Source organism: Anomaloglossus baeobatrachus, chromosome 5 (assembly GCF_048569485.1).
Source record: "Anomaloglossus baeobatrachus isolate aAnoBae1 chromosome 5, aAnoBae1.hap1, whole genome shotgun sequence".
NCBI classification, from domain to species: Eukaryota; Metazoa; Chordata; class Amphibia; order Anura; family Aromobatidae; genus Anomaloglossus; species Anomaloglossus baeobatrachus.
Genome location: NC_134357.1, coordinates 306,447,480 through 306,474,013, shown reverse-complemented (window position 1 = coordinate 306,474,013; position 26,534 = coordinate 306,447,480). Strand labels below are relative to the sequence as shown.

General features: G+C 41.2%; 1 protein-coding gene across 6 annotated transcripts in view; it reads right to left on the bottom strand.

Moving 5' to 3' along the window:
- CACNA1G (calcium voltage-gated channel subunit alpha1 G) overlaps positions 1-26,534 on the bottom strand; it is a 561,987-nt gene that overhangs the window by 325,389 nt on the left and 210,064 nt on the right. For 5 of the 6 annotated variants that reach the window (XM_075349674.1, XM_075349672.1, XM_075349671.1 and 2 more), the window contains exons 1-2: positions 18,472-18,578; positions 11,917-12,050 (exon numbers count right to left, since the gene is read on the bottom strand). In XM_075349674.1, the coding sequence (XP_075205789.1) occupies positions 11,917-12,050; positions 18,472-18,564 (227 nt within the window). In that variant the 5' untranslated portion in view covers positions 18,565-18,578. Of the gene's footprint in view, positions 1-11,916; positions 12,051-18,471; positions 18,579-26,534 lie in introns of those variants that run through there. The other variant, XM_075349676.1, reaches the window with a different exon arrangement.

Below are 26,534 nucleotides of genomic sequence, written 5' to 3'. Positions count from 1 at the left end.
AAGCTAACCTCATCGTCAGTCACATCCTCCTCCACCGCCTCTGCTGACCTCCTCGAGTGCCTGACTGTGGGTTGACAGTAAGTGGGATCTACAACCTCATCATCAACCTGTGTGTTTGCACACCCCTCATCCTCAGACCTAATCTCTTCCTGCCCTGACTGAATAGTTAAGTTGTCATTCCAATTAGGTATCTGAGTCTCATCGTCATCAGTATGTTCCTCATTGTCTCCACCAAGAGGAGTTACAGTTTGGGAATGAGGGTCTACTTCTTCATCAGGGCCTGAATCTGACTCACAAAGCTTCTGGGCATCACTGCAGATCATTCCTGGTCTGGACTCACTGTAGCTTTGGAGCAGACCTCCAATTCCCAGGCTATAGTGTGACTGAACAGCTCTGCAGACTCACCCATCTCTGTTACCCCATACTCTGCAGGGCGGGTGGAGACTTGAGAGCTGGTAGAAAGCAAGTGTGATTGGGGTGACAACTCAGAGGACTGGAGGTTTATGGATGTTGAAGTTGAGGTGGAGGAGAGGCCACTTGATGGAGCACTTGAGATCCATTCAAGCTTGTGCTTTTTTTGTGCATCATCTACCTTTGTTAGAGTTGTTCGGTTCCGTAAAAAAGGGATCACATCAGATTGTCCACGGAAAGTAGTAGACATCTTACTTTTGCTGGAAGATGGCCTTTTTTCAGCAGATGTTACTGTAGCTTTACCACCTACCCCACGGACACAAACTTTTTTTCCCTTTCCAACATGCCTGTTCCCCTTTCCACCAGCATCTGTCCTTTTGCCACTTATTTTGTTTGTGACCAAATTGGACACTTAAAATGTCGTAGCAAAAATGGAGAGGTGGTGTAGATTCCAGAGGTGGTCTAGCTTTATTGACAGCTGAAGAACCAACACTGACTATCCCAGACAATTTTAGTATGACCCTAAAAGTGGCAGCACTTTTTGCAACTAAAATTGCGTAGCAAAAATGGACAGGTGTGTAGAATGCACATTTGGTGTACCTTGCTTGACAGCAGAGGAACCCTAAGTTAGCATCCCAGACAATTTTAGTATGCCCCTAAAAGTGGCAGCACTTTTTGCAATTAAAATTGCAAAGCAAAAATGTAGAGGTGTGTAGAATGCACAGGTACTGTAGCTAGCTTGTCAGCAGAGGAAGCCTCACTTTCTTTCCCTGCCAATGAAACAATGCCCAAAGGAATTGCCTGAGCTGATGTAGCCAGACGCTGTGATATAAACCCCTGTACAGCGCTGGCACAGACCTGCCTAGCAGAAATGGCTATGAACGGCTGTAATGTAGCCCTGAAAAGGGCTGAAATTACAAGTAGTCCCTAATCCCTAAAGTGATGTGTAGACTGCACTGTATGTCTATAGCACACACAGCAGCAGCAGCGGGAGCGGGAGCAGTGATTGTCACCCACCCGCAGCAGAGAGATAATGGCGGCGAAGGGGAAAATGGCCGGGTCATATAGGGCAAAGACATGTGACATGCACAACCAATGACACATGGCCTTGCTTGTTTGGCAAAAATCCACAAATCCACTTTGCTGTGTGTGTGTGTCTGTGATTGGCTGACAGCCTGGCCCGCCCCACTGTACGCTCAGTTAGGAAAAAAAAAATTGGCCATTCTTTCAGCACTCTGCAGAACCACTGATCAAAACCCCATCCCCCCCGCACACTATACGCTGAATTTTGATAATATCATGATTCACAGTGACTCACAGTATTACAGTGAAAAGCCAGCTAGTAGCTATATACGCTATTTTGGTGATCGAACCGTTATCGAACATAACTTGAACAGCCGAACTTGAAGCAAATCGTTCGAGTTCGTCGAACGACTCGAACATCGCCCAAAATCACTCGAATTTGAAATTGGCGAACCATTCGACTCGAACATCGCTTAACTCTAGTTATGTTATAACATACTACACTAAAAAAGACACATACAGTATCAACTTTGGACGTCTGCAACAACATGTCTAAGAATTCCCAATTTTGTATTGTGCCGAAATGATTCTCTTCCTCCTAAATAGCGATGACCTGGGGTATAGTTTAATGAGATAGCCAAATATTTTCCCCTAAGCATTGAGAATGGAGTGAAAGTTAGTGAAGTGTTAGCAACAGATTATTATTTTAGGTATCTTTAACGTGAGATTCTGATGGAGGGAAAAAGTTCTGTCTTGTTCATAATAAAACAGACTGTATTGGATTTAAAAAATATATATAGTTCAAAGCAGGCTTATGGTCGGCATGTCATGACTGTAAGACAGTTCAAAAAGACAGCTGCGACCACCAGCGTGGAGGTGCCGGAGCAGCAGAGGATTTTTCCAAGTAAGTAATAGATGTTTTGTTATGTTATCATATTCCCTGTTTTCAGTCCTTTTCTTGAAAAACATCAGGACAAACCCCCCTGTCTGCTGTATGTCATTCCCACATTGAAGCATTTAATATAAAAGATGAGACTGGTCAGCTAAAATTACTTTTACATTAATCAGGGAGGAAGCAGTCCTCCCCTACTGCGGGGTTTCCTTGTAATATGGCTGTAAAAGGAGAAAGTCCGCTCGAGACCTATAAGGATAAATGCTGGCTCAGGATGCACACTCCACAAGACAGATATCTCCACAATTGAGAACCAGTAGAAGGAAAAAGCAGCACTATCCACAGCCTATGCAAGTAGATCCAATTTATTCAAACGCGTGCATAAAAACACGGGGAAGAGACTGGGTGCAACTGCTCAAAGGACTACGGCCGTTTTGCTGTTTTTATTTATTTGTATATACTTTATACAGCGTGATTACAAGGTTTCATATACAAGTGCATCTCAATAAATTAGAATATCATCAAAAAGTTAATTTATTTCAGTAATTCAATACAAAAAGGGAAACATATATATTACATAGAGTCATTACACACAGAGGGATCTATTTTAAGTGTTTATTTCTGTTCATGTTGATGATAATGGCTTACAGCCAATGAAAACCCCAAAGTCATTATCTCAGAAAATTAGAATATTATATAAGACCAACTGAAAAAAATGATTTTAAACTCAGAAATGTTGGGCTACTGAAAGGTCTGTACAGTAAATGCACTCAATACTTGGTCGGGGCTCCTTTTGCATGAATTACTGCATCAATGCGGCTTGGCATGGAGGCGATCAGCCTGTGGCACTGCTGAGGTGTTATGGTAGCCCAGATCACTTCTATAGCATTCTTCAGCTCGTCTGGATTGTTAGGTCTGGTGTCTTTCATCATACTTTTGACAATACCCTATAGATTATCTATGGGGTTTAGGTCCGGCAGGTTTGCTGGCCAATCAAGCACAGTGATACTGTGGTTATTAAACTGGGTATTGGTACTTTTGACAGTGTGGACAGGTGCTAAGTCCTGCTGGAAAATGAAATTTCCATCTCCAAAAAGCTTGTCGGCAGAGGGAAGCATGAAGTGCTCTAAAATTTCCTGGTAGACGGCTGCGCTGACTTTGGTCTTGATAAAACACAGTGGACCTACACCAGCAGATGACATGGCTCCCCAAACCATCACTGATTGTGGAAACTTCACACTGGACCTCAAGCATCTTGGATTGTAGCCTCTCCACTCTTCCTCCAGACTCTGGGACTGCGATTTCAAAATGAAAGGAAAAATTTATTTTCATCAGAAAACACCTTGCACCACTGAGCCACAATCCAGTTCTTTTTCTCCTTGGCCTAAGACGCTTCTGGCATTGTCTAATGGTCATGAGTGGCTTGACACAAGGCATGCAACAGTTGTAGCCCATGTCCTGGATATGTCTCTGTGTCGTGGCTCTTGAAGCACTGACTCCAGCAGCCGTCCACTTCTTGTGAATCTCCCCCAAATTTTTAATGGCCTTTTTTAACAATCCTATCAAGGCTGCAATTATCCTGGTTGCTTGTGCACCTTTTTCTACCACATTTTTTCCTTCCACTCCATTTTCCATTAATATGCTTGGATGCAGTACTTGGATGACTGCCTTCTGGACATCTGTCAAGTCAGAAGTCTTCCCCATGATTGTGCAGCCTACTGAACTAGACTAAGGGACCATTTTAAACGCTCAGGAAGCCTTTGAAGGTGTTTTATGGTAATTATTCTAATTTTCTGACATAATGACTTTGGGTTTTCATTGCAACATTAACAGAAATAAACACTGGAAATAGATAACTCTGTAATGGCTATATAAAATATGCATTTCCCTTTTTGTATTAAATTACAGTGGCATCTCGGTTTTCGTTGACATCGGTTATCGTTGGTTTCGGTTTTCGTTGATTTTTGCACTAAAAATTTGCCTCGGTTTTCGTTGATTGCCTCGGTTTTTGTTTGTTTTTGTCTGCATGTTCACATGACTATGCTGCTAATTTTGAGACAACAAAGGGTGATCCATGCATTCTCTGACTCTGTGTGGCATTGTGTGAGTATCACCCTACTCATCAGTTTCAAAATGTATGTAAGAAATGTCAGATAAAATGTATTTATTCTTTACATTAGTGTTTTATATTAATTTAATATTTCTTTTATATTCATTTTATATTCATTTTATTGCTTTTAGTATTAAACACTATCTTTATTCTCTATAAAATGTGTTTTTTGTACGTATTTTGGAGTGTCTAAAACATATTAATTGGATTTACATTGATTCCTGTGGAAATAATTGCTTTGGTTTTCATTGATTGTATTCAGACGGATTATCAACGAAAAACGAAGGTATCTCTGTACTGAAATAAATGAACTTTTTTATGATATTCTAATTTATTGAGATGCACTTGTATACATACAAGTAACATAATCTTAAAGTCACTTTGCATAAAGTATATGGAATGGCACTGATGGTCTTCAGGTACTGAGATATACTGTGAAATGTATATTAGTGGCTATAAAGCATACTTTGAGAATAGTAGTTCATAGTTTACAAAATGCAGAAGATTTATCACATTCCTCTTAATGGAGGGCAATGGAGTTTAGGGCCTATGCACAGTCTAATGCATGACTGCTGGTAAAAAGAGAATAGAGCTGAAAAAATGCACCGATAAAACATTTAAACCACCAAGAGGTAAAGTGAATATCATTGAGTATATTGATACAATGGCACCTATCAAGGGGTTACATACTGTGTATTAGACAGCAAGTGAACATTCAGTTCTTGAAGTTGATGTGTTGTAAAATGGAAAAATAGACAAGTGTAAGGATCTGTGCAACAAGGGCCAAATTCTAATGACAAGGCAACTGGGTCAAGGCACCCCCAAAAAAGCAGATCTCATGGCGTATACCCAGGAATTAGTGTTTAATGCTAGAGATGAGCAAATTTATATGAAGCAAATTGAATCAACCAGAAATTTTCAAAATCCTCCAATACAACTTTTTGCAAGTCGCTGTATGCAAATTCATCAAAATGGCAGCTGGCTTGAGGGCTAAATAAAAAAATGATTATCCCACTGCCAAAGCTAACCATCCAATTGTCTGTTCCGTTAGCACACTTCTTTCCTCTTTCTTCTGATGCAGCATCCTCTTCGGGCAACTTCACTCTGCGCTGGGCCTTTTGGCATCTTTAACATCATAGCGCACGACATGATGTCACGTTATGCATCACCAAAGGCCCAGTTAGCCTTTTGGGTAGCTTACGTTGTGACATCACGATGTGTACCTGGAAGTCACAGGCTTCCTCAGTGCTGTCCCAAGAGAACATCACACAGAGCAAGAAGGAAAGAAAAGGTCATACGTTATGGATGACCGGACATGTGAGCCGTGATGTGAGTATTTTTCTTTTTTTTTTAACACTGTCAATTTATGATGCTATTGAGATGCTAGAGAACATAAGAGACATTTTATTTACATTGAATAATTTTGATGCACATTAAATTTTTCTCAAAAATTTGAGCAATTTGCCAAATTACAATCTCTAGTTGGTATCTATTAAATGTCAGGCAGCTTGTGACCAGGCCATGTCATGAATGCCCAACGCTCTTTAATGTGTTTGGGGAGCAAATTCTTGCCTCATGTTTGATTCCAGATATATTGTACCATAAATTGCTGAAAATGTTATTGTAAGCTATGATATAAAGGTGTCAACACTGTGCAGTGCAATTTGGTTTGCATGTGGCTGTGTAGCTACAGTCCAGTTAGTTTCTATGTTGACCCCAAATCTTCACCAAAGTACATATAATGAGTGCAATATGTGAGTTTAAGAATTGGACCATGGAACAATGAAAAAAGCAGGCTTGATCTGATAAATCATGCTTTTTATTACATCATATGGATGGCTTGATGCATTTTCTTATCTTAGAAATAGGATGGGAAGAGAGTGGATGCATGAGTCTATTGTCAATTTTCTGCTAGGAAACCTTGTGTCCTGTCATTTATGTGGATGTTACTTTGACACACACTACCTACATACAAATCGTTTCCAACTAAAAATCTTTATGGTAATTATATTCTTTCGTTTCACGGCTCTTGTTCTACAGGATAGTTTAATAACTGTTTAGAAACACTCCCTGCTGATTCTCCTGGATCTCTCTGCTGCATTCGACACCATGGATCACCGGCTTCTCCTCACTATGCTCCGCTCTATCGGGCTCAAGGACATTGTTATCTTCTGGTTCTGCTCCTATCTCTCTGTCCGCTGTACACATCGATTGTACACATCATCTCCAGTCCTGACATCACCCCTGCATTATTACAAAATCCCAGTGATTGTCTGTCCGCTGTCTCCAACATCATGTCCTCCCTCTATCTAAAACTGAATCTGTCAAAAACTGAACTTCTCATGTTTCCTCCCTCTCCTAACCTTCCCAAACCCAATATTACCATTTCCGTGTGTGATTCTACTATTACGCCCCAGCAGCACGGCTGCTGTCTTAGGGTTATATTTGACTCCAATCTCTCCTTCGCTCCCCACATTCGTTCACTCGCTTACTCATGTCACCTCCACCTCTGCAAAAACTCTTATCGTCGCTCTTATTCATTCTCACCTGGATTACTGTAATTCTTTACTTATTGGTCTTCCTATTACAAAACTCTCTTCTCTCCAATCTATGGATGCTGCGACCAGGATTATTTTCCTACCCAACCGCTTCACCGATTTCTCTACTCTGTGCCAGTCATTGCACTGGTTGCTCATCTGCTACAGAGTCCAATATTAACTTATCACTCTCACTCACAAAGCCCTCCAGAGATCTGCACCACCCTACATCTCCTCCCTTATCGGTCTATCACCCTACCCTTGCCCTCTGTTCTGCTAATGACCTTAGACTGACATCCTCAATAATTCGAACCTCCCACACCATTCCCCAAGATTTCTCGCTAGCTGCGCAAATTCTCTGGAATGTACTACCAAGAGTTATTCCATTCATTCCCAGCATCCAAACATTTAAGCATGACTTAAAACTGCATTTCTTTAGACTAGCCTATCACCTTACCTCACTCACCTAACTATTCCTTTACAAAATGTTCTTCCAATTCTGGTCCCCTGTATCATCTGGTTGCACACACTCAATGTACATTTTTACACTTTGTATCTGTACTTGTAGAAATTCTGGATGGTGACCGGTTCATGCAGCTGTATTTGAATCCCCCTATTATTATATTGGTGGTTGGACCATATATGACAAGCATTTTTTGCCATTTTCCTTTTGTGCCTCCTCTATTTCCTCATAGACTGTAAGCTTATGAGCAGGGCCCTCACTCCTCTTGGTATCTGAATTTTGTTATTCTGTAATATCTCATATTGTCTGTACATGTCCCCTGTGAATTGTAAAGTGCTGCGGAATATATTTGGTGCTAGACAAATAAAAAATATTATTATTATTAATAATAATAATAATAATAATAATACATAAATTGAGGGACATGACTTAGGGCCCGATTATTCAAAGCTTTTACACCAGAAATCTGGAGCAAGAGCTTTGAAAAGTTGCAAAGTTTTGGTGCAACGTCAAGCTGTGCTAATATTTTGTGATTTTTAGTGTTCTTAGGCCATTTCTGCCCTAGCTCAACAAAGTGGGATGAGCAGGGGTGGAACAGGGGTTCAAATCTCAATATGAATCACTATTTTTGGAATGTACTAGAAGAAAAAGTCTGAGGAGGTCACACTTCATAATGGCTTTAGAAGTTTAGAAAGATCTTGAAGAGTGCAGGTCTCAACAGATCATAACTGATTAGGCGGTAAAAGAAGACCTAAGTGATATTATCCTGGTAGCTCTGAAAACCAAAAACATGAGCCGGACTATAAGTTGGTATACATGCCCTGCATAGAATCATGTTCATACTTTACAAATTTGACAGACAAAACCTAAGATAGAAACAAAATGAGCACAATAAATAAGTAAAAAGTAATGTTACATATAAATAACATAGGGTGCTTAGTTTTTTATAGCAGAGTATGTGTTCATTTTGTTTCTTTCTTAGGTTTTGTCTGTTAAAAGTCTACAGTGTGAACATGCTTCTATGCAGGACGTGTATACCAACTTATACGATGTTTTTGTTTTTTCCTTGGTCTTTTTGTGCTATGCACAAACAGGGGTGTGGTCCTCCTCTCCTTGAGCTGGATATTTCATTTGTGTTGCTTCAAATGGCGGGGTGTTCGTACAGTCGGGCGCCTTCCCTTCTCTACCCCATCTACATTGATGTAGTTTGACGTAAGGTGATATTTTTAATATTTGATTATGGGCCATCTCATTTGGGGTATACCTTGTTGCATTGGGAAGGCTTTACCCTTCTTTTTTAATAAAAAACAGTGTGTACTAAGCACCCTATGTTATTTATATGTACTATTACTTTTTTCTTATTTTTAAAAGCAGGGTATTTGCTCATTTTGTTTCTATCTTGGGTGATCGATGTATGTAAATCAATAGCAGTTTTTTTGTGTCTTCTCTACACCTCTGCATCTCATTAGGGATGTCTTCCACACAAGAAGAATTGACTCTATAGGATAATGTTCTGTTTCATGGGCATTGTGTGGATTACAATGTGGGTCTTCTTTACTGCCGATTTGCATTGTCGTTTTGTCATTTTGTCCATAAGACCATACTCAGTATCAAAGCTTAGACATCATTTCAACTACACCAAAATATTGTAGCAGAGCTTTACATAGTACATATGTTAATCAAGACAATGCATGGTTAATGGGAATGCCAATGCCATCTGTTAAGGCTTTACAAAAGACAACTAAGCTTCTTGTTGAACATGTTTTAAGAAACCTCGTGAAAATGTGACTGTGATGTTTTTCTTCCCAACGTCTTCCGGTAAGTGTCATAGAAGTTGTGAATCAGCCCCCCTAAAATGTCCATCAATCTAGTTTTGTTATCCTGAGTTTTGTATTTTTTTTACCTCTCAACGTTTTGGATGGTAATTAAGTCAGAAAGGGATGGTTAACTATGAAAAATCATGCTAGAACTCATTTTCGGCGAAGGTTTTATTTTCAGGGAAACTGTATTTGGATCATCCATTTTTTCATGCTTATGTAAATTATTAAATAGTTTTAACGTAATACTTAAGAAAATCACCCACATTTATAAACTTCTATGGACCCAAGAGCATCACATCATAAAATAAATATGTAGAGGTCCAATATGCATTTAGAAATCATACATACACTTTCTGAAGCAATGTAATCTTAAGGTCTATTTATACAAGCTGATTTGCAGCACTAAACGATCCCTGATCAGCTAGCAGTTTGCTGATTGGTAGTTGTTTAATAGATTGTTCTCTGTGCATAGGCTGCCATTGTTCTCAGCAGCACATGTCCGGGTTACAGCCTCAGGCGATTTTATTTCTCCATTTGCAGGTTCCTGTTCACCCTTAAATTGTAGGTTTTTTAACCCAAATAGAGCAAATGAAGGCATTAGTTTGATAGGGACCTAACAAAAATGAGGTCGCCTTGGCTCTGGCTGTTGGGCTCACATAATATCTGGCCAATTTTGTGTGCTAAGTATCTAAATTTTTACGTTTTTTCATAGCAGTTTTACGTGTCTATATTCCCATATTTATTGTTACACATATCTTCGCACTGCAGAGTGCAACTGTCTCTCCTTTTTGTTACTATGTTTCATATTCAGTTTGCACCTGTTCATATTACAAAGATAGGATGTGCCATCTGTCTTTTTCTTAGATTACTGGTTACACCAGAGGGCCGAGAACAATGATCTTTTGGCCAAACGAAAAGATGATTTTACCCAATCAACCAGCTTTTCACTCAATCGTGGCGTGATCGACAGCCTGTTTAAACTGCGTGACTTTCGTGAATCAAGCGTTCATAGGAACACTTGTTCTTGTTAATCGTGCTATGTAGCCCTAGACAAAGAGCTATAATCATTGTAATGATTGGATTTGCATCTGTATTTACAGTAGTAACACACTCAAGAGAATTTAGTTTAATAATATTAGATTGGTCACATGAAAAAAACCAAAACTTATATAAGACAGGTTAGGGCTACACAGTGACGTCACGGGACAGTAATTGCAAGTTGCTTCACCAAAAACATCTGTACAACTTGTTTGCAACTTGCTGTCAATTCTGATGTAATTTTGCTGTAACAAATGTTCAAATCACAGATAAGTTGCACCCAAGCGCAGTCTCATGTAAAGTCTATGGCTATTGAGTGACTTGCGACAAAGATCAACATGCTTTAAAATGTTTGCAACTCTGTTTCACAGTTGCTGAAGATTACAGGTCGCAATGCAACACCATAGGGGATTATTAGATATGATGTCACAATGCAACATTGTGGTTTCAGTGGCATACATTATGTAGTGATAATATTTCACTAGCCTTAAAGGGAATCTGTCAGCAGGTCTTTGCTACTTCATCTGAGAGCAGAATGATGTAGGCAAAAAGATCCTGAAACTAACCATGTTTATCGTACATTACTGTGGGCAGCCATTCTGACTTTATTTCAGAATTGAGAGAAGGAGGGCTGGGAGCTGTCCCCGCTCCACCAGGATCTCTATAAGGAGTGTGCTTTGACTGTAAGGTGTCAATCACAGCAGGGGGCATGTCAGTCTACTATACACGAGCAGAGGAGTCAAACCAATGTTAATCACAAAGCAATAAACCCTTTAGTATGAGTAAACAATAACTCTCATACAGATAAGAGAAACACAGATGCTTTCCTTTTTTTAACGGTTGCAGCATGCTGTCCGCAGCTTACACTGCAATATCCTGGTGACAGATTTGCTTTAAACAAGTGAAGAAAATGGTACTGAGATGAAAAATGAGGGTTTCACTGTTGTCCTACTCATCCGTTCTGTTTCAGGTGTTACATGTGTCTTACTTATTTCAGGTCTTCAAACAAAATGTAATATATGGCAAGATAGTGAGTAAAATACACTTTTTTTTTAAAAAAAATATTTTTAAATAATGTCATCATTGCTGATGGTCACATGTCGAGATATCACAACATCACAGCAGCATAAGCAAAGATCCGTGGATGAAACGGGAACCCTTAGCGTGGCATCCGAAAGGTAAGTACATCATTTTCAGTAATTTAAGCCAGTATTAAGTTGATCATGGAATCTAAGTGTTTAAATGGTTTGACTTGAAGATTCCGGCAAATACCACAGAATGTCGGCTGTTGGCTACAGCGGGTGACGGCGTGGGTACAGCTCCTAAAACAACATTTTCCCAAACTTTTACACCATAGTGCCAAAAGTACTTTCCTTTCTCTACAGCAAAACATGTTGTTTTAGAGCTAGAAAAAAAATCTTTCAATGCTACTTTGGGTCCTTGAATAGCACTAGAAAAAGGTTGTTTTTTTCCTTTTACGGCATACCTTAACATACCTAATTATACGTCATTGATTAGCATTTCGGTTGTGCTCATTTTGGAAACCATTATGACAAAATCCTATTATACAAGGAACATTATCGGAGTAATTCCAATATAAAAATCACAATAGCGGCACTTACCCTGCGATAACAATGAAAAAATCCAAACGATTCCAGGTGTCTCCCAAATAGCATTGCTGTCCAAATATTCCCAGAGCAAACATTTTGATAATCATCTCCACAGCGAAAAATGCAAAAATGAAGTCATCAAATCCCTGCAGTAAAGGCAAAAAATCATTTAGAAGGAAATATAAAAATACTATAATAGCTAATAACAACAAATGAACAATCAATACAATAAGGTTATAACAATCACCTGTACATATATATATATATATATATATATATATATATATATCTATATATATATATAATTGTTTTCTTCTGTGATCTCGTAAAAACTGTGAAACATCACTGAGTTGTTTAGAGACCTGTATTTATCAGTGCTTAAAGGGGTTTTCTGCTTTCAGGAAGGTGGACTTCAAATGCTCTAAAATACCTAAAATTGCAAAGAATGTAGTACTCAACCTCCTCAGGTCCAGTACCAGTTCTCTGATACTGCTCTAAATCTTGGTATTTTGATGCAGTGATGATAGGATGTTGACAACACGCCTCGCCGCTGTAGCTAGTCATTGAATCCAGCAGCTGTCCCAAAAAAAAAGAAGGAAGAATGACGGGACGGAGATAGCCAAGACACCAATATGTAAGCAGTGGCTGGGAGCTGGCTCTGGATCCTGGGAGGGCGAGTGACTGTTATGTTTGTTATTTTAGATATGTTAGAGCTTTTAAAGTCCACTTTCATGAAAGTCAAAAACCCCTTTAAGAACTAAAGTTGACATCTATGGACCTTCTTCTTCTGAGAAGCACAGAGCTTAAAAATAACCAAACAATTGTAAAATGAAGTCTACCTTTGCAGAGCCTATATAACTTGAGCTTTGGGAGCTCGGACATGCATATTGGGCAGGCAATGGAAAATCCCCCCAAACAAAAACTAATATTGAAGGCTCAAAGCAATCTGAACCAAGCCTAAGAGGTATGTCTTCTATTACTGTACCAAAGGGCATGTGCAGCATGGTCATATACAGAAGCGTATCTTGAAGCTCATGAACCCTAATGAAAAACCTCCAACAGGGCCCATAGCTATCATGGTTTTTTAATAGAACTGGTCTTGTAATATGTCCCATAGGGACTGTTTGGGCCCCTTTAGGGTCCAGGGCCCAGGTGCAACTGCAACCCAGTGAGGAAGATGACATTTTGTTGGCCCCGGGGCATCTGAAAATGTGAAAAAGCATCTCTTATGTGCCATATGTGCATGTCACTATTCCCATAGTAGATAACCCAGGCTTTATAAAAATAAATCCCATTTTCAAAATGTTTGACCTCTTGTTGCCCATATGGTTCTCAAAAAAAGAAAAAAGTTCTTATTTAACAGTAAAGGCTACTTTACACACTGCGATATCGGTCCCGATATCGCTAGTGTGGGTACCCTCCCCCATCTGTTGCGCGACACGGGCAAATCGCTGCCCGTGCCGCATAACATCGCCCGGACCCGTCACACATACCTGCCCGGCGACATCGCTGTGACCGGCGAACCGCCTCCTTTCTAAGGGGGCGGTCAGTGCGGCGTCACAGCGACGTCACTGAGCGGCCGCCCAATAGAAGCGGAGGGGCGGAGATGAGCGGGACGTAACATCCCGCCCACCTCCTTCCTTCCTCATAGCGGCCGGGAGGCAGGTAAGGAGAGCTTCTTCGTTCCTGCGGCGTCAGACAAAGTGATGTGTGCTGCCGCAGGAGCGACGAACTACATCGTTACTGCTGCAGTAACGATAATTGAGAATGGACCCCCATGTCACCGATGAGCGATTTTGCACGTTTTTGCAACGATACAAAATCGCTCATCGGTGTCACACGCAGCAACATCGCTAATGCGGCCGGATGTGCGTCACAAATTCCGTGACCCCAACGACTCCGCATTAGCGATGTCGCAGCGTGTAAAGCCCCCTTTAGGCATAAGCAGCCTTGGGGAAACATTTAGTGTTTGCATCAGGAGCTTCCTAAGCATAGTACTAAAACACAGTGTAAATTGATCCTTAATAGTGCTGCCACACCTCAAAAGTCTCTATATTGGTCAACAACGACACTTTCAATAAGAGGCATGATACATCAATCCATGACGAGGGCATGTTTTCACTGATATACAGTATAGGAATAAATAGAAAATTGTCATAGTGGCGTAAAATTGAGATGTACCAGTCTCTGCTATAAGGTTTACTGGTAGACTATGTGACCATTATGCTGTATTAGATCTTTCTATATAAATTGTAGATGTTCAGGGTAGTCTGTTTTTTATTTCAAGAAGTGTGAATGTAAATGGCTTTACCACTGTAGGGCTATTTTTCCCAATTCCGATGTCTTGCACATATATATAATTTATTTTCTAGGCTATACACTAAGATAAAATGTGACATTTTATACTAATTACTTATTTATTATGCATTGTTTATATAGCGCCATCGTATTTCCAGCGCTTTACACGTGATCATCACTGTCCCCATTGGGGCTGACAGTCTAAGTTCCCTATGTTTAGGTCTTTGGAGTGTGGATGGAAACCATAAGAAAGCCACGCAGACAAGGGGAGAATATGCAAACCTCTTGCACCCTATATGTTAAAGGGGTTGTCCACTACTAGGACTATCCCTTCTGATTCCACATATTTCCCCCTAGTGAAACAAAAAAGCCAATACTCACCTACGGTGCTGGCGAAGTTCCAGCTTTATCAGAGCTCACATTCCCAAGGATCATGTGACATTGTGACATAACACGAGCCCCGCGTCTAATCACCGCCGGCTTCCTTCTTCCCGCCATTGGACCTAAGAACAATCAACAAGAAGTGAAGCACAGCGCTCACTTCCTGTTGATTAATTAATTTGTACAAATATGGGGAGACAGAATGACTGGACGCACAGCTTGCGTGATGTCACAACGTAACGTGAGCCCCAGAACTGCTGGAACCGCGACAATCGAGGAGGTGAGTATAAATAGTCAAATGGCTATCTAGTTAATTGAAAAAAGACACACTTTCAACATAGCTGGAAAAAAAATTATATAATGATCAGGGGCGGACACAGACAGAAGAGGACCCCGGGGCAAGAACGAAATATTGTCCCTTCTTGGCCGAAAGCTCATCATAAAGCAGTTAATTTTTTACTCAGTGACAATCCACCAGTAATTGTGAAGTTTATTAGCTCTTACCCTTATGTGCCATCTAAGTGATACTCCATTTAGGATGACAGTGGGCCCCAAAACCCGATGGACCCCTGGCAGCTGCTCAGTTTGTAGCAATGGTGCGTCTATCTCTGAAGATGCTGATGTACATGCCCCAGATTATCCTCGCTAGCAGCACAAATATTTCAACTCTTTTTTTTTTTCATTTATGCCAATAATTGTATCTTACAAGATCTTGAAGTGAGGTATTTTTAGAAATTGTAGTCAGTGCTCTTCTACTCCTACTTCAGTGTCCTGAGATGGCATAAGTGTTCTTTGTTGTCTGACTATATACAGATTTGCCTACCCTGTACCCTGCTTACGACTTATGATAATTGATGAACAAAGCGTTCAATATAAGCTCTTTCTTGTCGGTGTGAACATTCCGGCAATCACCCAACAAGCAAGCAAAATGCTCGTTCATTGGTAACTTAATTTTCATGCATAAAATTCATCATTATCGTCAGTACATCGTCCATTCTAAACTATGGTTGTGATGCCTAAAACGAGCTGATCGTAATAGCAACCATTCTCAATCCTGTGAAAACAGACCAGGAGACAGGCGCTGAACAACTCTAATCTGGCTGGAGATGATTACTCACATGATTACTCACATTAGCCAGTTAAATGAACTGAAGAATAGTTATTGATGGGGTTAACTGATATCTGACCCTTGTCGTATATACAATTAGAGGACTATGTGTAGTATTTTATATGTCTTCTTTTGTTAGTTTGCTATAAAGTACAGAGGTGAATATTTTTCTACATATTTTCCACTGTGAATTTTGTTTCCTCACTGAGATCACAATTCATACACTTAACAATTTTTATTTAAAATGTTTTAAGAGTATTTTCAGGATATAAGGTTGACGTATGTGTATGTTACAGACATATCATTCCTTAAAGGGAACCTGTCAGGTGCAATATGCACCCAGAACCACGAGCAGTTCTGGGTGCATATTGCTAATCCCTGCCTAACCATCCCCGTATCTAGTAGCATAGATAAAGAGATCTTTAAAAAAAAGTATTTCTAAAGCTCCTATATGATATGCTAAAGAGGTCAAGGACTAGTCCCCTGGCTGTTAGTTCCCCTGGCTAGTTGGCCCCCTTAGAATGTAAGTACGCCCCTGTGGGCATGCTAACATGCTAATGAATGTGCATCGTCAGAGGTATGGTCGGTCTCATCGTGCCCAACGCTGGATTTTGGCTCAGTGCACATGATCAGAAGTCCCGGACTTACAGTCATGTGCACTATGAAACCGGGTGTACGCGTCCCGGCTTCAAACTAGTGTAGTACGCATGACCGGAAGTCCGGAGGCATTCTGATCGTGCGCACTGAGCCGAAAACCAGCGATAGCAGCAGAGGTGAATGCGACCATGCCTCTGACACTACACATTCATTAGCTTCTTAGCACACACACCGGGGCGTACTTACATGCTAAGGGGGCTAACTAGCCAAGGGAAGTAACGCCCTTGCGACTAGTCCCTGGCCTCATTAGCATATTAGGATCTTTAGAAATTCTTTTTATAAAGATCTCTTTATCTATGCTACTAGATACAGGAACGGTTAGGCTGGGATTAGAAATATGCACCCAGAACTACTCGTGGTTCTGGATGCATATTGCCCCTGACAGGTTCCCTTTAAGTCATTTCTAAATTATCCTGATATGTTTGGCATGAGGTGTTAATGAGTAACCATAATCAATAATATGAAAATAAGAACAGTTCTAATATGTCTTACAAGAGAATTTCGCTTCTTTCTCCTCCTGAGTTGATCTTTCAGTCTCAAAATTCTCAATTTAGAGGTAAAATTTGTCTTTAGTGAATGTAGACCCATCTACTACTGAGATAGGGGATGATGGTTGGTGCTTACAAGGTTCTATGAACAATAGTAACTAGTTTAAGGAGAACTTGCATCAGAATGTCTAGCTCCTCCATAGAATTTTAAAAGCACCAACTTTCATCTTCAATCTCAGTAATGGGGAGCATCTGTATGCAATGAAGATCAATTTTACCCCTGAATTAAGAGTAAAGGCTGCTTTACACGTTGCAATTTCTCGTGCGTTCGCATTTGCCCCCATCGTTTTCTTGCCCATGTCGCACAATGTTGTAACCCACCATCACACGTATTTACCTTCCTAACAACCTCGCTGTGGGTGGCGAACATCCACTTCCTGAAGGGGGAGGGACGTTCGGCATCATACCCACGTCACACAGCGGCCGGCCAATAGAAGCGGAGGGGCAGAGATGAGCGGGACATAAACATCCCGCCCACTTCCTCCCTTCAGCATTGCCGGCGGCCGCAGGTAAGCTGCAGTTCATCATTCCCGGGGTGTCACACGGAGCGATGTGTGCTGCCCCGGGTACAATGAACAACAGGACGTGCGATTTTCAGAAAATGAGCGACGTGTCAACGATGAACGAGAAAGTGAGTATTTCTGCTCGTTCACCGTCGCACGTAGCTGTCGCATGCTACGATATCAGTAACGATGCCGGATGTGCGTCACTTACGACGTGACCCCGCCGACATCTCGTTAGATATATCATAGCGTGTAAAGCCCGCTTTAAAGATCAATCCAAGAGATGAAATAAGCAGATTTTTATGATAATATATTATGAAGTTACTTATTTTCATGTGTATTATTGATTTATGAAATATAAATTAAAAGGATGGTTGCTCTTTAAAAATGAAAATAAATCCATAAGTGTCAACCTGATGTCTTGTCAGATGCCATTCTTCAACTGTCCTTCCCCCTAGACTCCCATGTTAATAAAAGGTATTTCTTAATGTATCCATTTTTCATTTAATTGAATTCCGGTGATTGATGGCTCTGACAGATGCTATCCATCAGCTTCCTTTCACCCATAGGATCACACACATTTTTATTGGATGGTACAAGAATGTATAAATCTATGTTAACAAATTATATAACAACGCATTTCAAGAACATGATGTGAGCTAGTGGGACCTTTGCCATGGACCTAGCAGACACATGGGATGCATCAATGATACATGATTTCTTGATAGTAATGTACATGATGGATGTAGTAGGGTTTTTTATACCCCACCTGTTAATCAATTACACTGAGAACCTGCTGTCCATCCTGTCCCCCTCTACAGGTCCGAGCATTCTTCACTGTCAACCCCTACAGGCTTCAAGGTATTTACTTTGGTATGTTTTTTTTTCCCTTTCTGATCTGTGCTTGGTTTATTTGAGAAACTAAAAATGATTAAAAACACATGTATACAGATTTCTGGAGGTAATAACAGACTGGGTCCATGAATAAATTAACACTCCTTCACAAACTTAGTCATTCCAGTCACATAAAAAATAAAACACACACGATATCCCTGAGCAATGTTGTGCTTACCTGCAGAATTTTGCAGCGCTGGGAATCGCAGGCAACGTCTTCACATGGATGGAACATTCCCAAGGTGACACAGTTCAGGAGGATGACCAGCATGCTGAAGCGTTCAAACCAGGTAGAGGACAGAAAAGTCAAGGAAAACTTACAGCAGCTACTTGGTAAATGTTACGTATTTAATAGTCTTATGATATATTTTTGTGTATCCATGGTCAAGCTGTCAAGAAAGCGGCTGCACATAAACTATTAGTGATCTCTAAAAGCATTAAGGTCATAGTGGTGAGTAACTTTTTAAGAAATCCTGTCTAGTAAACAAGACTAAGTAACACATGACCACATTCTGGTAGACCCAGGCCACCCAGGACATAGAGCTAGACACCATTTCTGTAGCCAAAACAGAGATCTGCTATGTAACAGATGGCCACATTCTGGTGGACCCAGGCCATCCAGGACATAGAACCAGACACCATTTCTGTAGACAGAACAGTGATCTGCTATATAACAGATGGCCCCATTTTGGTAGACCCAGGCCATGCATAGAGCTAGATACCCTTTCTGTAGCCAAAAAAGCGATCTGCTTTTTAACAGTTAGCCACATTCTGGTGGACCTGGTCCTTCCAGGTCATTCAACTGGATAACCTTTCTGTAGCCAGAACTGCGATCTGCTATGTAACAGATGGCCACTTTCTGGTAGACCCAGGCCATCCAGGACATAGAACTGCATACCATTTCTGTAGCCAAAACTATGATCTGCTATGTAACACATGGCCACATTCTGTTGGACCCAAGCCATCCAGGACAGAGCTGGATAACCTTTCCGATGCCAGAACTGTAATCTGTTATGTAACAGGTGCCCACGTTGCAGTGGACCTGGTCCATCAAGGCATTAAGATGTCTAACATAAAAGGAGATGTCCAGGCTTTTTACAGTGAAGACCTATCCTTAAAATACGTCATCAATATCAGATTTTTGGGGGCTCATACACTTATCAGCAATGGCCAAAAATAAACAGTAATGAGAAAAGAACAACACAGTTCTTATAGCTGAGAGCTGCTGCTCATCTTCTATTCATTTTAATAAGAGCTTACCTGCAGCTCCTGAGTAATGCCACTGCACAGTGAAGAGAGCCGTACTGTTCTGCTTTTTTCACTTTTTACATCCTGCCAACGCTAAGGCTGAAAAGAGGTAATTAGTCCGATCGTCACCAATCTGATATTGATGTTCTATCCTAAGGATAGGTTAGCAATATATCGGTACTAAGCCTGGACATCCATTTCAATATGAATGGCCAAGAAATTCAATGCCACTGTACAATTTCTTTAACCTTTGGTTTCCACTTTGGAAAAGTTCTTTTTTTGTTTACAAGGGACCTCTCATGACCCACCTACCCTTGCGATCATCTGTAAAATCCGAGGGGACTTCATAGCAAATGTTCAACCAAAGTATTATAGCAGAAATGGGCTTTCCATATAATACATACATCCTTGGTGTTCCTCAGACGTACATCCTTGGTGTTCCTCAGACGTACATCCTTGGTGTTCCTCAGACGTACATCCTTGGTGTTCCTCAGACGTACATCCTTGGTGTTCCTGACATTGAGTGACTCTTTGTAGTACCTCTACGGGTTATTATTAGAAAAATGTTTATAAAAAAAGACAAACCCTTAACATAATATATAACATTTTTTTCTTGGATGAATTTCTACAGAGACAAATGTGTTTGAGATTACATACTCATTGCGTTGCATACCAACCTCTAAAAACATTCATAACCTTTTTGTAACAGCAGACAAGACCTCACGGTGTGGTTCTGTAATGAATGATAACTGATGAAGGAGCTTTTACGGGATGGACGAATACAACCATGGTAAAAACCTTGAATAATTAAGAACCAGCAGCAGAGAGCCTCTATATTTAGCTAATTTTAGTTTTGGCCTGTCAGTTTCCACATAACTAGTATGTCTAAAAGGAGTTTTCCCCATGAATAAAGTTAATTTTAAAGTTCATTTTAATCAATAGATCTTGGATCGTGTTTAAAAAAAGTGTTCCTGTGCTGAGATAATCTTATATACATGCCCCTGCTATGTACTGTGTAATGGCCGTGTCTGACCGTACAGGGACATGGTCTGATCACATCACATCTCCTGGTCTGAAGAGGAAATAAAAAAGTATACAGACATTAGTGCACAGGGTCATAGATGATTCTTTTTGTGAGGTAAAACAATGTGTAATTTGTCCTGCGGTATTGTGATTAATATTTAATATGTTTTGCCATACAGTAGGGCAGGAGAGAGTTAGCTGTTGGGATTAGCCCACAGTGAGAAGGAGGGGCTAGAATGAAGGGACAATGACTGTTTACTATTGGAGCGTCAAATAGGATCCAGCATGTGACAGAGTCACACCTAAGGTCTGGTTAGTCAACAAGGCCACATGACATGGGTGTCCCTGAAGCAGAGAAGACTGGAGTAAAAGATAGTGAGATCCTGAGTACCAAGAGGTGATCAAGTTGCAAAGTTATCTATAGAGATGGGTCAGAGTACTCACCTGAAGACTAAGTGACAGAGTGGAGATGAGTCCTGATGCAGCATGCCTTGCAACATGGCCATAAGCAGTTTACAACTCTCAAAGGTAATGGGCCTGAATGGAATAGAATGTAATGCGAAGTGGGTGCCCCGAGCAGAAGTTCTATAGGTGTCAGTAAGCTTCAAGCTAAAGTCCAGCTATATTGCCAATACAGCTCCTTTAAAAGGAGAACAGGATGCGGAACCAAAGGAGGGAAAACAATGACTCTCATAAACTATACTGTGATATTGAGCTGGGTGTGGTGGTAAAGCAATCAAGACTAGGAGTAGAAAGACTATTTCTGGAGATACTCTGTGTTGGTGAACAAACGCGCAAGACATTATGAGCCCATTATCTCATGCATATAGTTGTCATCAAATGGCTGTTAAGCAAATAAATGTTTCTAAAGAACTGGTGGTCTCCTTTGGTGACTGGTTAACATATCTCCTGGCCAGTCGAAGTCAATGGCATCATTCTATCTATAAGGACCACAGAAATCCACACACCCAGCCAGGACCCCATCTGACATGTAGCGTGTCAGGGTGTAAGAGAATTACACCTCTGCCATGACTACCGCCCTGTGCCACACTACACTTACACACTGCAGAAGAGAGGACCTCGCTGACTATAAGACCTTACTCTCTACAGGAGAGTGTTGATCCCACTGTAAATAAAGCTTACACACTATAGGAGGGAGAAAGGATCCCAGTGACTCTAAGTGCTTACACTCTACAGGAGAGAGGACCCCACTGTCCATAAGAGCTTACATTCTACAGGAGAGAGGATCCTGCTGACCATAAGAGTTTATGCTCCACAGGGGAGCAAGGACCAAGCTGATTACACTGTGTGCAGAATTATTAGGCAAATGAGTATTTTGATCACATGATACTTTTTATACATGTGTTCCTACTCCAAACTGTATAGGCTTGAGAGCCAACTACCAATTGAGTAAATCAGGTGATGTACATCTCTTTAATGAGGAGGGGTGTGGTGTAATGACATCAACACTCTATATAAGTTGTGCCTAATTATTAGGCAACTTCCTTTCCTTTGGCAAAATGGGTCAGAAGAGAGATTTGACGGGCTCTGAAAAGTCCAAAATTGTGAGATGTCTTGCAGAGAGATGCAGCAGTCTTGAAATTGCCAAACATTTGAAGCATGATCCCCGAACAATCAAGTGTTTCATGGCAAATAGTTAACTGGGTCACAAGAAGCGTGTTGGGAAAAAAAGGCGCAAAATAACTGCCCATGAATTGAGAAAAATCAAGCGTGAAGCTGCCAAGATGCCATTTGCCACCAGTTTGGCCATATTTCAGAGCTGCAACGTTACTGGAGTATCAAAAAGCACAAGGTGTGTCATACTTAGGAACATGGCCAAGGTAAGAAGGCTGAAAAACGACCATCTTTGAACAAGAAACATAAGATAAAATGTCAAGACTGGGCCAAGAAATATCTTAAGACTGATTTTTCAAAGGTTTTATGGACTGATGAAATGAGAGTAACTCTTGATGGGCCAGATGGATGGGCCAGAGGCTGGATCAGTAAAGGGCAGAGAACTCCACTCCGACTCAGATGCCAGCAAGGTGGAGGTGGGGTACTGGTATGGGCGGGTATCATCAAAGATGAACTTGTGGGACCTTTTCGGGTTGAGCATGGAGTGAAGCTCAACTCCCAGACCTACTGCCCATTTCTGGTAGACAACTTCTTCAAGCAGTGGTACAGGAAGAAGTTGGTATCGTTCAAGAAAAACATGATTTTCATGCAGGAAAATGCTCCATCACATGCATCCAACTACTCCACAGAGTGGCTGTCCAGTAAAGGTCTAAAAGATGAAAAAATAATGACATGGCCCCCTTGTTCACCTGATCTGAACCCCATAGAGAACCTGTGGTCCCTCTTAAAAAATATGATGTACAGGGAGGGAAAACAGTACACTTCTTGGAACAGTGTCGGAGGCTGTGGTGGCTGCTGCATGCAATGTTGGTCGTAAACAGATCAAGCAACTGACAGAATCTATGGATGGTAGGCTGTTGAGTGTCATCATAAAGAAAGGTAGCTATATTGGTCACTATTTTTTGGGGGTTTTGTTTTTGCATGTCAGAAATGTTTATTTCTAAATTTTGTGCAGTTATATTGGTTTATCTGGTGAAAATAAACAAGTGAGATGGGAATATATTTGTTTTTTTATTAAGTTGCCTAATAATTCTGCACAGTAATAGTTACCTGCACAAACAGATATCCTCCTAAGATAGCCAAATGTAAAAAAAACCCACTCCAACTTCCAAAAATATTAATCTTTGATATTTGAGTCTTTTGGGTTGATTGAGAACATAGTTGTTGATCAATAATAAAATAAATCCTCTAAAATAGAATTAGCCTAATAATTCAGCACACAGTGTATAAGATCTTACACTCCAGAAAGGGAGAGGCGAAGGGGCACTTTGCACACTACGACATCGCAAGCGATGCCGAGCGCGATAGTCCCTGCCCCCGTCGCAGCAGCTAAATCTTGTGATAGCAGCCGTAGCGAACATTATCGCTACGGCAGATTCACATGGACTCACCTGCCTTGCGACGTTGATCTGGCCGGCGACCTGCCTCCCTATTAAGGGGGCGGGTCGTGCGGCGTCATAGCGATGTCACACGGCAGGCGGCCAATAGAAGCGGAGGGGCGGAGATGAGCGGGACGTAAACATCTCGCCCACCTCTGTCCTTCCGCATAGCCGGCGAGAGCTGCAGGACGCAGGTAGGAGATGTTCCTCACTCCTGCGGCTTCTCACACAGCGATGTGTGCAGCCGCAGGAACGAGGAACAACATCGTACCTGTCGCTGCTGCCAAATAATGGAAATGTCGGACCCTACACCGATGATACGATAACGACGCTTTTGCGCTCGTTAATCATATCAAAAAGGATTTACACACTACGATATCGACTGCGACGCCGGATGTGCGTCACTTTCGATTTGACCCCACCGATATCGCACCTGCGATGTCGTAGTGTGCAAAGCCCGCCTTAGTCTTATGATAAAACTTGTTGAAAAAGCCACATTCGACTTTTAGGATTGCTACTTCCAATAGGTGGCGCTAGAGTTTGTTTCCTTCCTCACTGGAGGGACAATTTGGACACTGATAGGTCTAACGTATTGCAATGCATTATACTAGTACTAAAAGTAATAAAAGTTAAAGTTCAATAGAGGCACTAAATAAAAACAGAAAAGAAAACGTATAAAAATTGTAGAAATAAATAAATAGCAAAAAAGAAAAAAAATTATACCAATAAATATTTTTATGTATGTAAAAACATAAATAAACAAAAAAAATACACATATTTGCTTCCACCGCATCTGGAATTACTCGATCTATAAACCTGTCATACTAGTTAACCCCTTCGATGAACATCATTAAAAAATAAATTAAAAACATGGAAAAAAAACTATGCTTTATCATCATACCACCGAAAAAAGTGGAATAAAACGCGATCCGATCATAAAGTGAAATTTAAATATAAATGGTACAGATGAAATTGTCATCCTGTCCCTCAAAAAACAAGCCACCATACAACTCAGTCAGTGAAGAAATAAAAAAGCTATAGCTCTCAGAATACACTAATGCAAAATAATTATCTTTTCTATAAAACTGATTTTATTGTGTAAAAGAGGCAAAATATTAAAAATTATATAAATGATATAAATGGTGCATCGTTGTAATCGTACTGACCCGAAGAATGAAGCTATATTATCAATTTTTACACACTGTGAACAGCAGAAACTAAACCCCAAAAACAAATTCCTGGATTGCTATTTTTTCGTTCAGTCAGTCTCCCAAAAAAGGAATAGAAAACAATCAAAAAATGTGCATGAAAATTGTACCAATAAAAATGTCAACTCATCCCGCAAAACTCAAGCTCTCAAATCAATCAGCAGAAATGTAGAAAAATTATATCTTCCAAAATATGGCGATGCAAAAACATTTTTTTCCTAAAAAAAAAAAAATTGCATTTTTTTAGTGTGTAATTGTAGCCAAATATAAAAAACTAATATAAATCTGGTATCTCTGTAATCACATCAACCCAAATAATAAAGCTGTATAATCCCTTATACCGTACAATGAGCAACATAAAAAAAATAATAAAACCAATTTTTGACCTGTTGTTGATTTGTTTATTCTGCCTCCCAAAGATCGCAGTAAGGCTCAGCTCACATTTATCGTGCGCTCTACGCTGAGCACTTACATTGGTTTTCCATTTGAATTTTTGAAATACATGATTCAGGCAGAACCCCCCTATAGAAGATTCCTTTAGTAAGGCAGATGGAGTCACTTTGGTCCATGTCTAGCCTATGATTCGGTGGTGTTGGTCCTTTTAAGTGTGCATAAAAGTGTGGTTGCTCACACTTTTTTGCACTTCTGAAGAGAAGGACAACGCTGAACAGAGGCCAGATGGAGTACAGAGTAAAGGGTGCTTTACACGCTGCGATATCGCTAAGGAGATATCGTTGGGGTCACAGTGGTTGTGACGCACATCCGACCTCATTAGCGAGATCGCAGCGTGTGACTCCTCTGAGCGACCGTAAACGATCGCAAAAGAGGGAAAAATCGGTGGTCATGGAGAGGTCGTCCCAAAACAAAAAATCGTTTTCTGCTCAGTAGCGATGTGGTTCGTCGTTTCTGCAGCAGCACACATCGCTGTGTGTGACACCGCAGGAGCGACAACCATCACCTTACCTCCGTCCACCAGAAAAGGAGGAAGAAGGAGGTGGGCAGGATGTCCCGGCCGCTCATCTCCTCCCCTCCTTTTCTATTGGGCGGCGGTTCAGTGACGCTGCTGTGACGTTGCTGTGACGCTGAACGAACCGCCCCCTTAGAAAGGAAGCGGTTCGCTGGTCACAGCAACATCGCAGAGCAGGTATGTGCGCGTGACACTGCCATAGCGATAATGTTAGTCCGGGATCGGTGTTGCAGCCGCAGCCAAGATGTTAGCCCCCCGTGGGTAGGGGCGGTGCGTCCCGGGGCCCGGTTTGGGGAATCTGTAAGCGCTGATGTTGTTGTCGGGGTGCAGGGTGCCGTGCCGCGGTGTAGTGTTGTGCCCGGATGGCACTGGTGTACTCACGATTAATTCACACTCAGAGTCACTGGTAAACCAAAGTTCGGATATGGTCGGTTCCCGCCGCCGGCTGCTGATGTCCCCTGTGGGGTTGATGGTGGCCCCTTTCCTGTGCACCTCTGGTTGTTGTGTTTCGGCTCCCCTGCCTGAGCAGTGGTAGTCCGTTCCCCGGCGTTGAGCTGCCGGAGGAGCCCTCGGTTGCCCGCAGGCGCTGGCCAGTCGGGTGTTTGGCCCTTGGCGGTGGCGCTTACCCGATCTCGGTGGGCTTTTGCCTTCTTTCGGGACCTTGTGTGTTAATGAACCCGTGAGGTCCAGCCAGCAATCAGTCAATTTGCCTAAACTCAGTGGCTTCTAAGCTAGGACGGGGTCTTAGTACCCGGTTTCTGATACTCCGGTACACGGTTGA